The 15,662-nt window shown below is 40.7% G+C and overlaps 1 protein-coding gene across 1 annotated transcript in view; it reads right to left on the bottom strand.

Moving 5' to 3' along the window:
• LOC149258807 (uncharacterized) overlaps positions 1–15,662 on the bottom strand; it is a 408,511-nt gene that overhangs the window by 208,044 nt on the left and 184,805 nt on the right. The window contains exons 7-8 of the mRNA XM_089416332.1: positions 3,283–3,336; positions 3,122–3,172 (exon numbers count right to left, since the gene is read on the bottom strand). Coding sequence (XP_089272458.1) covers positions 3,122–3,172; positions 3,283–3,336 — 105 coding nt within the window. The remainder of the gene's footprint in view (positions 1–3,121; positions 3,173–3,282; positions 3,337–15,662) is intronic.

The following is a 15,662-nucleotide window of genomic DNA, read 5'->3' as shown; positions in this document are numbered from 1 at the left end:
TTAATCAAGTAGGAGAATTAACATCAGTTTGCTGTAATACGGATTCCAGTGTAGGAATTTTCAAACTGCTTCCGTCTGAAATGCTACGGTGCCTCTCCCTACTGGAGTACACTTCGTTCTATTTCCCATAGTAATCTAGAAGTCCATTTGCTCTTCTTGATAGCTCGAGAAATATTCTCATACCCCAGTCATATGGGTTGAAGCCCTGCTTTCAATGTACCAAACATCTGCTAATGCTAAACTTGACAAACATGCAAATTCTTCTTCTAATCTAGAAGATAATCCAGAGACATCTTGATTTTCCATCCTTCTTTGACGCTTTTCTGCCCCAGCAACTACTGCAGAAAACTGCATCCCACCTGAAGCCTGCTTTGCACTAAATCTACTACTACACTGCTCCCTCTGCCGCTGACAAATTTCGATCTGGAAATCCTACCTCTCTTTCGACTCACTTAGAGAGAGATTTTCCATGAAAATCTTGCCCTCCTAGCCTGGACTGCGTAATTCCTCTCGGGATTCAATTCGCTGCCTACGCAACACTTCAACCCTTTCTTCTCTTCAACGTTTGACTCTTCTGGCTCTGCTCTCTTTCTTAACTCAACTCTGATACCATGTCAAAATTTCTAAATGGAAATCCAACTGTAGTGATTGATATTATTTTTTCTACTTATTAATTCATAAATAAGTTATTCACAGTGTTCCTGCGGCAAATATCAAAATAAATTATATTGCAGCCTTCACAATTAAAATACTGCCGAAAGTAAATGCGAGGAAAAATACTAGCACAAGTATAATCACATTGATAGTTATTTTTCGACAATTGTCCCCGGAAAAACCCAATACGGGAAAACCGGTGCTGCAGATGAGGGTTTCTTTATTAATCTTCAGCAAAAATCTCATGTACAAGATACAACCAGCGAAATAGAAGAGAAATCTCTATGAGAATTCTACTGACAACTCTCTCACACTTCTCGGCGAGATTCTAATCTAGAAGAGAACATGTTGCCCCCTCTGCGTCTCACTGCGTCAGCGTCTGCGGTGGACTGCACAGTCCCGACGTCAGCATCTGCGGTGTCCCTCTACGTCACAGTTTCTACATTGTCCCTTCTCTGTTCTGCGTCTTCTGCTCCTGCACTCCTAACTGATGTTGTTACCCTGTCTCTCCTCCTCACCTGCAACTCTTCCTTTAAATCGATTTTCTCTTGCCGAACTTCAACCAGTGAGAAAATTGATCTTACTTGTGTATCTGAGTATCTACCTGGTGTTTTTTCAAAATGCCCATCGAAGTCCTTCTTATAATCCTCTAGTTGAGAACCAACGGCCCAGATTAGATTCTAATCAATGGCTCGGATCATTTGGACTCGATCTTCGTCTTCTTCTAGAAGTTTCACCCACAGTTAGATTAATACCCTTTAGTTATTTTAATTTCTTAAGTTTAGACTTAAGGACCCATTAAAATAATTAATTATTTTAACAACTGTCTCCGGGTGGAATTTCCCAAAACGATTTCTGGGTATTTTGGAATGCATGTGTCCAACCCTCCCTGGAAATTTTGAGACTTAGAGCACATCCAATTCTACCAGAAATAAACATTAGAAAAGTGTACTTGAACTCTAGGAACCTCTTATCTCAGTCTTTCAAGGCTTTGCCAGCACCTTTTCCTTCAATTATTAGACCTTACATCACCATTGAGCCCTCCTTAGTTGAATAACTTGCTAGTGATGTTTTGTAGGGAAGCCTCCCTTGTGGGGATAACATCCACCACTAAACAGCTTGAAAGAAACCACTGAGGTGATAGTGATGGCTGATCTCTTGTTGCCATAAAACCTAGGTTGCTTAGTGACACTTTGCACTAGGCCTACTAGATTTTGCGGTAATAGGAAACATTTGCAATTGGTTGATATTTTGTGTGGTGCATTTGATTCTAATACAAAAGGGGTTCAATGTGGTTATATTTTATAACTATCTGAAATGAATAATGCTGTTTCATCCTCTGTTTTGTCTAAATTGGAAAGCTGGTTCAACTTACAGGAGCCTCTATTGGAATCTGGAACTTGAACGAAGCCTCTGGATTTATAGTCATAAGAAATACATTAGAGATCTTCATATGGTTTTGGGAACAAACCACATCCAATTTTTACTGTTCCAGCATTTCAGTTGACACCTTCACCCATCATCAAGTAAAGAGTGAGATATTGGCATGTTGCAACTGAAAGAAAGATAGTTATATAGCTAAATTTATGCATTAATCTCTCTCTCTCTCTCTCTCTCTGTATATATATATATATATATATATATATATATATATATATATAATAGAGTTCTCATCAAAAGAAAAAGAGGACAGTGAACCATTAAGTGGTGTGGGGTAGCGTCTATTGGAGTATAAAAATAAAACTATGTTGAAGGAACAGTTCATTCTATGTGCATCAAATTTCTAGAGCTATAATGTAAAGCATTCAAACAGGTTCACTAGTCTAGATGAATGGTTTAACTCGTTTGAAATAATCTAGATTAATAAATTAGATCCTATAAATCTTGTTCTAAGTGCTTGCATTTGTTGAATCTGTTGGTGGTCTTCAACCAAAAAGGATAGGAAGATGGCAATACATAAAGTGTATCATAATGAACAAGGAGGTATCCCTTGGAACATCAAAACCTCCCTTCATATCGAGCTAGCTGTCATCAAGTGCAGGCAATATGGGTATTTATTCATATTGCTATATTCCAGGAGGTCAATCCCAAACAAATCTTTGCATCCATGGAAAAAATATGGACTGTGTTGAGCTCTCTAAAGTGCCAGAATTAAAACATGGACTCCAAGTCTCCAACATGACTCAAACTAATATTCGTAAAGTACAGGGAAACAAATATTTTCTTAGTCATTCTCACTTCTCACAGAAGTTATTTATCACTTTTTGTACCCTTGCCCCACAAACCAAAAACCAAAATATCATTTTGGATTCAAGAACCAAAATTTGCATTTCTGTATAACGTGCAGACAAAATAAGCAATAAACTAAATTCGCACTCCCATTTGATTGAATACTTCAATATTTATGATGTAAGTGTGGTATGAATTAACTAGATTTAAAAAATGAACATGTGTTCTGACTACATACTTGCATACAAGCATATGCCACTTGCAATTCTATCAAACTCTCATCCTTTGTCTGCAAGTGACAACAAAATTATCGTGCATAAAAATCACATCAAGCTGTAGAACTGACCTCCACAATAACTTCAAACCCAATTTATAGATATAAGCCAAATAATCACTAACCTTCAATATGGATCTAATATTCTCATCAATTGCTACCACTTCCAAAGAGAGTTCCTGAAACAGAATATAAGTTATATGATAGATCAGATAGACAACTTGATTGTCAAAATAGAAATCAAAATTCAACCAAACATGTCAACAACTAAACAGCAAATTTTTTAGAAGGAACGATTAGCTAAGCACTCAACCCTAGACAGGAGTAGAGGTGAGGGAGGTCCCCTTAGAGCCCTATTTCATAGGAGCAATACACAAACATCCTTTGTGGCCGCTACTCCCGTTGATTTTAAATTTAATTAATTATAATAAAGAACAGAGAATAAGTTTAGGGGATCAATATAATATTCCTTTTTAAATTTATTAATTTCCAAGAAATTATGCTATGGAATTTATCAAGAAAAGCACATAATAATTCTTGCCAAGAATTTGACCGATTTAAAATCAATAATTACAAAGTTTGCAGACAAATTCCATTGTAAAACCTCAGCTATTTATTTTTTTATTATTAAGAGGGAAATTACATCAAAATTCATTGGAACATGACAAATAGATAAGTTGGAGAAATCTTCTATGGCTGGATTCCCTGATCTACAATTGTGTGCTGCTTCAGCCTTCCAACCAGTGTTCCAAAATATCGATCTTGCTAAGCGCCAATGAGGAATCTGATTTGATCCCTCCTCTTTGAGTGGATAAGCTATATGATCTCAATACTGAAACCCCTCCTAATTGGATAAGCTAGGGTGGATCACTTACCACTGAAACTAACCCTCTACATAATATGGGCTCTCACCCAAACAAGCTCCAAGAGCTCAACTCAATAACAACAAAACAATAATCTACATGCATGCGTAAGGAGTGAGCTCTCATCTCCTTTAATAGTCTTGGACTTGTTGAAATTTCTAAGTGTGACATGTTAGAAATCCCTACTGCATTATCTGGTTTATTTCACCTACTTGTTTATTCCATTAACAAGTTATTTATACATAAAAATACTGAAAATAAACAGAAATGCAACATTAACTCATATACAGATCAGCAACTGAAGTACTAGACAAACACACAAGGGACACCGTTATTTTTGGACAATCGTCCACAAAAAAACCCAATGCGGGAAAACCGGTGCAATAGTTCTAAGGGTTTTATTATTATGCAAATTTCTTGAGTACAACTAGGGTGCCGAACTGGCTCACCCAACAGAGATTGTTACACGGCAGTAATAACTCTTCTTGGAGACAGATATTTAGCTAGTCTACCCCACGAAAATCCTTCCAGCGCTTCTCCTAGGCTCTGCGTCAGCCCTGCTAGCCTTAGCGTAGCTCTTGAACCCTCTACGTCAGCCTTCTGCCTCTCTGCGTCAACTCTCTGGCCTTTTGTGTCACCCACGCAGGCCCCTTAGCCTTTACGTGGCTCTTGTTGCCTCTGCGTATCTCTCATTGCCTCTGCGTCAGCCTCTTCAGTCACTACACTAATCCTCAGGCACTATCTCTGCCTCTCTACTATGTACTCACTGCCCCTCACTGCAACAGATCACTTGTTCAAATTTTCTCAGCAAACCCCGCTCCAGAAAATCGCACTGACTGATCAATCTTGGTGTCTCTCCAACTGCCCCTCAAGCCTCCTCTTATACTTTTCCTATTGAGTCTTCAACGGTTGAGATTAAGTCTCTAATCAACCGCTAAGATTAGCTTTGGCTTGATCCATGTCATTTAGAACATTCTCACCCAGTTTTATATTAATACCCATTAATATTTTAATTTTTCTAAGTTTAGACTTAGGAAGACCATTAAAAATATTAATTATTTTAATATCTCTCTAATTGAGTAGAATTTCCCCAAACTATTTTTGGGTCTTGGAGATCTCATGTGCTTTAGCCTCTCCACCAATTTTCATGGCTAGAGCACATCCGATGCTACGACAAATCAACACTCCCTCTTAGCGAGGAATGTGCTCTAGTAATGCTCCATCACTGAAACATCACACTGATCCTCCGCACCGGTACTTGTGTTGATGCTTGGCTTGTTGCCCAACATCCACTGCACTGTTGCTTCCTGTACTGCTGCCCATGGCTCTGCAACTACCACTGCTACATCTGTACTGCAGCTCCCTCTCAACATGCTGCATCATGCTGCCCATAGCATTGCCATTGCTCACTGTTGCACTGCAACTCAGTTACCAAGATGCAAGTAACTGATCTGCTTAATTCTAACATCCTTGTCAGTCCGGAAGCCTCCTGATGCTGCAGCTACCTCTATTGCTATCCTGTGCTCCCTTTGTTGCCTCTGCGCTGCTGCAAACACCTTTATGCCTCTCGCACTACTGTAACCTCCTATGTGTCTCTCGCACTGCTACAAACACCTATGTGTCTCTCACATTGTTGCAACCCCCACGGCGCTGCTACATACCTCTGCACTCTATCACTGCCTTGTCACTCCATTGCATCTTGCTTCTACCGACATCCGTCATCCTGCAACTATCATTCAGGGCTCCTGTAGCTAGATATGATCCAAGAGTTTGGGCACCTCAAGGATCCTACCCCTCATCTTCTGTAGTCCTCCTGATTATAGCTCGATGTCTCCCCACCTCTTCTCTAGAGGTGCATGAGCACTCATGGCAAAGTCGTCATCCGTCTCGACTTCTTTCTTCGCCTTAGCCGAAGCTACCTTGGAGTCAGAAGCCTCTCTCTTGTTCTTCTTCCTGGGACACTGGGATGCATAATGACCCAGCTCCCAACAATAGAAGCACTTCACCTTGGAGATATCCTTCTTCTTCCTCTTCCCTTGTTGTCCCACAGATGCCAGCGCCACATCCTCCTCCTCCTCTTTCTTGATTCGACCTCCTTTGCTGCTACTCCCCGCCTTGGTCAACAGTGTAATCTCTTCTTGGCGAAGATTTGCCCACATCTCTTCCCATTCCCATCCTAGAAGAGTAGCTCTGCCCAAAATTCCTTGGACAAATGTCTCCCACTCCTCGGAGACTGCATTTAGGGTGGTCTTCACCATGAACTCTTGATCTGGCGTGGCCCCTATGGAAGTAAGTTGGTCCCGAATCTCCTGCAATCTGAGGAGGTATAGATCTATCTGCTCCCCCTTCTGCATCTGATACAAACGCAGTTGATTCTCTAATAGCATCTTCCGCTGCACGGAAGTTCCCTGATACAATGTCGTCAAAGTATCCCACATCTCCCTTGTCGTGTTCTTTTCGGCAATATGTGGTATGACATGATCCTTGAACCCATCAACGATTATGCACTTTGCCCTCGCCATTGCATCCTCTTACTTCTCATTATCAACTGGGTCGACTGGGAAAACCATGGTTCTCAAGGCGAAGCCCTTGATGCAATGTCTATCCAGGACTGACAGGATCCTGGCCTTCCAAATGATAAAGTTAGAAGCCCCGTCCAACCTGTCCTGATCCCTCAGTCCATTCATTGTCATATCCGCTCCTCCTCTGGACTCCCTCTGAGTTTCGACTTTCCTCCTAGAAATCTCCCTCTAAGTCCTGATTTCCCTGCTGGAAATCTTCCCACCAAAAGTCGAACTGCTCCTTTCCAATCCTTTTTGCAACTGCAACCCAGATCTAGATTTCTTAGCTAGAAATCCATCAAGGCAACGACTCCCTCTACCTTGGTTTTGTCTCGTTAGGTACTGCTCTGCTCCAACAGAAACAACACCCCACCAGCGTCCCAACCACAATCTGCCCACAACTCTCTATGCCCCGGCAACTGAAGAAACTAAGCCTTCCAACTCTGCGCAGTCCCGGCAAAGGCTGGATCGCTCCTCTGGCCAACTACATCAAGCCTACCTGGCTGAGTAGGATGACGTGGCTCTTTGTGATCCTCTTTTGCCTCTCTCTGCCTCTGCGTTGGCCCTCTCTCTGGCTCGAAATGATGACATAGGCTCTCTGCATCACTCCTTCTCTGCTGCCTTCTGATTAGGAGCAGCTCTTTCTCTTGGGGCAGCTGCTACTGCTGCAAATTTCCAATATATATTGGTGCCTTCAGTCCTCCTTTGATCTGCAATGCTCTCATACCATGTTGAAATTTCTAAGTCTGACACGTTAGAAATCCCTACTGCATTATCTAGTTTATTTCACCTACTTGTTTATTCCATTAACAAGTTATTTATACATATAAATACTGAAAATAAACACAAATGCAGTCTTAACTCATATACAGATCAACAACTAAAATACTAGACAAACACACAAGGGACATCGTTATTTTTGGACAATCGTCCTCGGAAAAACCCAATGTAGAAAAACTGGTGCAACAATTCTAAGGGTTTTATTATTATGCATATTTCTTGAGTACAACTAGGGTGCCGAACTGACTCACCTAACAGAGATTGTTACACAGCAGTAATACCTCTTCTCGGAGACATATATTCAACTAGTCTCCCCCACAAAAATCCTTCCGGCGCTTCTCCTAGGCTCTACGTCAGCCCTGCTAGCCTCAGCGTATCTCCTGAACCCTTTGTGTCAGCCTTCTGCCTCTCTACATCAACTCTTTGGCCTCCTGTGTCACCCACGCAGGCCCCTCAGCCTTTGTGCAGTCTCTAGATGCCTCTGCGTCAGCCTCTTCAGTCACTACGCTGACCCTTAGGTGCTATCTCTACCTCTCTGCTATGTAATTATTGCCCCTCACTGCAACAGATCACTTGTTCGAATTTTCTCAGCAAACCCTGCTCCAGAAAATCAAACTGACTGATCAATCTTGGTGTCCCTCCAACTGACCCTCAAGCCTCCTCTTATACTTTTCCTATTGAATCTTCAACGACCGAGATTAAGTCTCTAATCAATGGCTAAGATTAGGTTTGGCTTGATCCATGCCATTTAGAACATTCTCACCCAGTTTTATATTAATACCCATTAATATTTTAATTTTTCTAAGTTTAGACTTTTTTTTTTCCACAGGAAAAAAGCGGTAACCTTTTATTTAAAAAATGAAAAGTTACACAAGCAGATGCATTGAAGCATTTCCATAAGTTGCCCATTGGGCTCGAGTGCTTTCGCACCCCATGCAACGTTGCAAAACTAACGTGCATTTAGAAATAGAAGAAAGAAAAAGAAAGAAGAAAGGAGAAAAAGGCAGAAAAACTGGTTTCCGGTAGTGAGTATAGGACTCACACCTCATGTTTTTCTCCCCTTTTTCTTTTCGACCTTGCGCCACTCTCCTTGAGTGGGCTCGATCGAAGCTATGACTAACTGTGTTTCTGCTTTCTGTGAGGCTGTTTCCTTGTCTGAGTCTGAAGTATCTGAGTGGTGATGTCGTTTGATCCCTCCCATACTCAGATCCTCGCTTGCCTTCTCTGCCTGATTTGAATGGAACTGTGAAGCCTTGTTGTCTGATGTGGTTTCCTTCTGAGTCTCCTTTTCTTGGGAAATCTCAGCATTCTCTGCGGGGGTATCTTCCTCTTCTGCTTCTGATTCTTCGTCCTCTGAGTCAGGAGGGGGAAATTGCCATCCTTTCCTCTGCTTCCCTTTCTGCTTCTTTTTACTGTTTGCTTTCTTGGCTTCTGGACATGTACTTTGCAAGTGTCCTATCAGCCTACAGAGCCTACATCTGAAAGCAGTGTTTTCGTAGTCTAGTCCTTGCAGCCAATTTTGTTGTTTGTAGATCAGCCTTATATTGTCCGACAGTCCTTTACTTAGATCTACTTCCACACAAATGCGTGCAAAAGTGTAGACCCTTTCATCAATCCTTTCCAGATCTGTTTTGATATATTTCCCTATGCTGTTCCCAATTCCTTCCAAAACTCGTTCACTCCAAAAGTGAAGGGGAAGGTTATATAGGCAGACCCAGACCGGCACTTTGGAGACAGTCATTTTGTTTGGATCAAAATCTGGAAACCATGGGGTCATAAACAGACCCGATGTTCCCCAAAACCAAGGCCCAGCACTGATGATTGTATCTCTGACTTCCGTGGATGCAAATCTAACTATAAAAATCCCCTTGGAGCATAAATGTATATCACATTCCATGGTCCAATTGGTGAAGATCCAGTGAAATAGATCCATTGGCTTTGGCCAAAAACTGTTAAAACGGCAAATTAGGGCCTGTGTTTCATAGGACTTAACGAAATCATCAAGCCCTGTAGAATCAAAGTTAAGGGCTGGGGTTTGCCCTAGCTGATCTACTATGTATGGCCTAGGTGTATATCCACCTTGATCTGGAGAGGACCCTGGATCTCTGTTACCCTGTAAAATGTTTTTGTAGGAGGAGCCTCCCTTGGGTTGATGCTGAGATGCTGTCTTTTTCCCCTTGTCTCCTCCTGAGGAGCTTGGTTGTCCCTGAGACAGAGCCCCTCCTCTCAGACTAAGGTTTAAAACAATGGTTGTTTCTGGACTAATATCATAGTTTTTCAGTGTTCTGCTATCCTGGAGGGACCGCCTACCACTGACCAAGGGTATCCCGTCAATGCCCATATTTGCTGTTTCAACTGCATGATGGTGCTTTCTGCATGTAACCACACTAAACTGGTTTTCCCCATAGGGGTTTTAATAAAAATCTGAAAACGAGTTGTTGTTACCTGTAGCCTGGGTTTTGACTGAGTTCCTGATCCGCCTAATCTGGTGTCGCGGCTAATTTCCGTGTGCTCTGGCTGTAAGCGATCTTCCGGATCTGACCTCATATAGGGTCGTTCTTCCATTTGCAGGTCTAGATCTACAAACCCGATGCTCGATCTATGCTCATTGCCACAGATCTGTGGGTATATCGCCCGATCGGGGCTCAATGAAGGATGTTTGAGCCTATGGGTGTCAAGAAACACAGCAATATAATACAGATCTGCAAAAAACAAGATTATTCCTTCATACCTGTGGCAGGATCGGCTGTTTTCCGTCCTGAGGGCTCCGTGTTTGCTACAGACTGCGATTTCATAGAGCGTGATCTCGGTGCCTTTGACAGAGGTCTTCTGCGCCTCATGCAACACTGTGTTCAACAGATCTAGCAGATCTGATTGTGTATCAATGCTCTCCTTCACCGGATCTGAAGCCGATGCGATTGCAGACCCTTTTTGTTCATTTCTGGCTGTAAAAGTGTTGACCCCAGTATCGTTATCCACGACACACTCTGCAATGCGGATTTGGCGAACCTGGGAGCCATTAGGTCGTGCTCTCTGCAGCACCAGATTCGAACTCACTACCTTCACGACCAGCGTATGCCCCATGGTCCCGGGCTGTAGCTCGTTCACCTTCACGAGCACGGGCTTCTTCAGACTTGCCTTCGCCATAGCCATCCTTCCTTTTGTTTCCTTTCAACCAACAAGTTTAGACTTAGGAACACCATTAAAAATATTAATTATTTTAATATCTCTCTAACCGGGTGGAATTTCCCCAAACTATTTCTAAGTCTTGGATATCTCATGTGCTTTAGCCTCTACACAAATTTTCATGGCTAAAGCACATTCGATGCTACCACAAATCAACAGGACTATCAAAATACCATGGGTCATTCGAATATCATGGGTCTTTTTCTTCTTTTATTAGTGACTTATGATATTCTTTTACCTTTGTCACTTTTTTTTAATTAATAACTAGATATTACATCATTACTTTTTAATATGTATCCTATGTGAATGGCTAGGCTACTGAGTCAATTTTTGTTCCCAATGCTCGGAAAAAGGGACATTACAATCAAACCAAAAAGATTTAGTAGATTGTTTGATGGCGCATTAAATGAACTTATATGTCGTTATACATCTATCAAAGTATTAGTTTTACTTTTTCTTATTTGTTCGATGATCATAATAGGGTAGCCAATACTCTTTGGAGCAGCAATGAAATGTTGTGTGCAAACATTGTCGTAATCATTGATCTCAGTGAAGATCATTTTATTAATGCCTAGAAATGACCATAGTAGATGAATGGAACTAGATAGTACAACAAGCCACAATGGTGATATGGGATTACTGAGGCTACTCAAGTGACAAAAAAAAGGCATAAACAACCAGTGAGTAAAAATAGTTAATGCATACAAAGACTAAATATGAGTACATAATTATGTGAAAGTAAAAGGATAAATGTGGGGGTGCGCTCCTTTGCACAAGAGGGAGATATAGAGATGGAGGAGAAGCCATATTTTTCATCCTCCATCACGAGGTGTGATATCCCCAATTTCCTAAATTGCTCAAGAATAACCCAATTTTGACAACTTTGGCATTGGGGGCATTTTTGACATTGGGACTTAGGGGAAAAGGAGAAAATTACAGCCTCAATGGAATGTGGGGACCAAGAAAGGAGGCAATTCAACCCCCAAAGAGATAATTCGCACTTGTGGAGGAAGAGAGAAAAAAGGGGTTTGAGTTAGTGGAAGATGGTGACCACCAAAGGAGAGAGGGTCAGCATCTATAAATAAGACATGGAGGCTTTCATTTTGCATCCTTTGTCTATCTCATTTCAAAAATCGAACTCTCTTGGAGTTGTTGAGCACAAGAAGATAAGTGTTGTTTGGCACAGGTGTTTCAAGCGAAATTCCACACTCATTTCGGAGAACTTCGAGTGTCTCCCTAAAGGGGAAGTTGGGGAGTCCATTTACGGGCTTCCGTGGAGCTTTATTTGCAAGGGTAAACCAGTTCTGTGCACTTCCTAGGCGCAGAGGCAGTTCGTGGGTCATCATTTGGTGCAGCGATAGTGGGTTGGAATATCTAGGAATTTGCAAAGTAATTTCCTACCTTAAGGTCAGGATTTTGACACTATTTTGCAGCGCTAAAGTTGAGGAGGAACTGAGGGCTGAATTTCTCCAATTCCAATAGTGTGTACAAGTCACTAGGAAAAGCCTACGTAGGGGTTGGAGGAAGAGGAGTTTATAGGAGTTAGGGGCAAGATGAAGAAGGTATTCCTAGAGGAGAATTTGCAGGGATATTGGTGGCACTTCAGTGAGGGAATTTTGGGCATACATTAACAATACGTTTCCTTTAGTGTGCACAACCAACCAAAGAGGGAAATTCACACTTTTTGGGGACTCTAGGGTCAACTGGAATCAATCCAAACCCTTTTTTGGTTTTTGTGGGTTTGGTGAGAGGAGGCCAAGGTTCTTTTACAAAATTTTCTGGGCAATATTGAGGGCAGAATTCCAGTTCCATTCCAGCAACAGTTGACAAAATTTCTAGGCAGTGCACAGTTTTTGTGGGGAGTCAGTACAATATTTGGATCATTAGAGTTCCACCTGGGTTTTGCATAGCTTGCATGAGCAAGCCCAGGTTCCATTGTTCTCACTCATATGTACCCATTTCTCCAATTTTAATAAAATGGCTTAGCTACTTTGCCCTATTTTGTTGGCGTACTGATTTATGTGTTTGATTTTTAATTTAGGCATTATTGTTCCTAGTTCATAGCTCTATATTTACTGTTAATTCCCTAGTAGGAATATTACAGTGGTATTAGAGCATGTTCGTTGCCAGCTGTGGGCACAGGAGCAGGTGATGCCACCTAGATACGGTGTAGTAGTATTTCACAAGGGCAGAGTCCAAGGCAGAAGAGGATGAGGTAGAGGATTGGGTCCTGACCCTTTCTCAGTGTTAGAAAATCAAAAAGGCAAAAAGATTCTCTTATCTTGATAATTACTTGTGATATTCTTGTATTTTTATTAACTTTCTTTATGTTCTTTTATCTTCTTTTCAACAAGCAATCATCAAATCAAAACATGAAGATCAACAACACTAGATGTAGGTACTCAACGAAGGCAAAAACCTCTCTCTAGGGGAAAACCTAGTCAAACTCTTCCACTCATCAAATTGAGATAGACCAAGAACTTAGACCTGACAAAAGACTCTTCTCACTCCACCAAGTCAGCCCTCAAACTGTCCTTCTAGACACCAAATATCAACTGCAACAATACTACATCAAAGACAGAATTTCAGCCCAGCTTCAGTTCTACAATTTCGGCCCTCCTGCAACCATAGTTTTCAAAATTGGCCAGTCTAAACTGGAAACTAGTCAAACTGGCCGGTTAATTAGCTCTGGCCATCAAACCAGTTGAAAAACCCAGTTTTTTGAGCGACACACATGTTTTTTGGTCTGACCGTCCCTAAAGCAGTCAGTTTATTGCCAGGCCAGCTACGGACCCCACATAATGCAGTTTTGTGAGTTTTGATGTCGTTTTGACGGAAATTTAAGGTTGTTTCCCTCCAAAAACAACCCCTCTAAGAAAACCATGCCTCCCCTCTCATTTGCCTCACACATATCAACCCTAGCAACACTAGCAATCAATGTTAATGTTAAATTCTTAAAGTAAAAGTGACATTTCTTTTATTTTTGATTTTCATCATTTTACTTAAATTTTTAACGTTACCATGAAATAACTCAAGATGTTTCAAAGTGGTATCAACCTCATTGGATTTCATATGGAGAAACTAGAATTTTAGAGTTCACTCAAAATTCAACAGACTTAATGGTTTTTAAGATTTCATGGTTTGGGGGTTTGCAATGTTTCCATTTGATTCTATCATGCATGAGGATATGAGATTGGCATTTGATCAAGAGAATGCAGCCCTTTAAGAACCTTGATGTTGGTAGCATTGATTTTTGAACTTTCTTGATGTTGGTGGTATTGATTATTGAGCTCCTCTACCATGGCCTTAACAAGAATGTACCCTTCACTCAAAGGAAAATAGTTTGTTAGGGATGCTAAGATTTTTCTACCACATTATAAGGCTGAGGAGATGAACCCTTCACTCAAACCAAAATCACTAGTTAGGCATGTTAAAAATTTTCAATTTCTATCATATTACGAGGTTGAGCAATCCAAGTCTAAATACTTTGAGCGAGATGATGTTTATGTATCTCTTGTTGATGATCCCATTTTTAGTAGTGTTGAATCAATGATGAGTTTCATGAGTGATCATGTTGATCAATGATTTTTAGTTTTGATGTCTAATTCTGTTGCTACTGTTACCACTATTGCTAAGGTTGCAAAGGAGTTTTAGGAGTCCTCAAACACTCTGCCAGATTATTTATATAGCTCATGTTGATGATCCCTTGTCTAGTAGTGGTGATGAGTTTGATCATGATGAGGAGTGATCATGCTGATCAATGATATGTAGACATGTAGTAGGTCAGTGACCCCATGGCTTATAATCAGTGTGGAAAAAGTCCCGAAAAAATCGCGATTTATTCCTAAAATCACGATTTTTTAGCCAAAAGGATTAAATCGGGCAACTTTCAACTCCCGATTAAATCGGGATTATTTCGATAATCCCGATTTAATCCTTTTGGCCAAAAAATCGGCTTCCATTTTTTATGCATGGATAAAATGCCGCAAAGGGTGATTTCGGTTTTTTTTTTGCTGTGCGTTTTCACTGTTTTGGCTGCTGTGGAGAATCGACTCATCGAGGGTTACGTTCCAACTTTCCTTTGCAACTTTGCCATTGCATTGAGAGGACCCGGTAAGGTATGTTAAACAGTTAATGTTTCAGTGAAGGACCAAGGTTAATTTTAATGTTTCAGATTTCCTGTAAATGTTAAAGTTTAAACGCTGTTAAAAATTATTAAATCTTACATTTCAGCGGATTGTGACATTGTCAATGGTCATTGTATTGTAATATATGTCTACGACTCTACCAATGTGAAGCCTTGTAGGCTGTAGCTACTGCGAGACAGTATTATAAATTTAATAATTTATAACCAAACCCTTAACTCGCTGACAGAAAAACCCGTGTAGCAGAACTTGTAACAAGTTAACATCATCTATCAGTTGTAACTTAAACTGCCTTAACATGTTTTAGTCCTGACTCCTGAATATTACATTTTTCTGTGAATGTACTTTCCAACTTTACGTTTCACCTTTTTCCTTCATTTTTTAGGACAAGTTGCAAAGAGAATGGTGATGCTTGTTATGAGCAGTGTAATGTTTCTCACATCAAGCAGTATCACTGTCACAATGAACACCACAGTTGTCTCAAGTCATAGCATAAAGAATTTCAATGGCTTTCTAGAAGTCCAAAACTAGCAAGGGTGACATAAGTAGGCTTTAGGAAAGATGGAAGTATCATGGAAGTATCATATGTTATTCTGCGCATGTACCATCTAGCACATAAGCACTCAAATATTGTAATGTCCCCTACTAATTAATTTCCCAAGGGAGGAAGAAGTAGCATATCCAACGCTACAGAACCCTTACTGCAATCATCAATTCATGGTTAATGAACAATCAATCAAGATATTTTAACGCCAATATACAAAGCAATATGCTACAATAAGAAAATACTCATGTTTTGTTGATAATTCAATCACTAGTTAAGGGCCAGGGCTTCTGAAATTTGCTCAGAAAACAGTTTTGGTCACAAATAATTTTACAACAATACGCAAGTCCACAATGAACAGGACTGATTTGTCCAAGAAAACCAGTAATGTACCAATTCAATACTGTATATAAAATCAAAATGAAC

The sequence above is a fragment of the Pinus tabuliformis genome, chromosome 6, assembly GCF_031772625.1.
Source record: "Pinus tabuliformis cultivar Carrire ecotype Pingquan chromosome 6, CPIR1, whole genome shotgun sequence".
NCBI lineage: Eukaryota > Viridiplantae > Streptophyta > Pinopsida > Pinales > Pinaceae > Pinus > Pinus tabuliformis.
The sequence above is the reverse complement of the archived record's forward strand: the minus strand, read 5'-3'. Positions and strand labels throughout refer to the sequence as shown.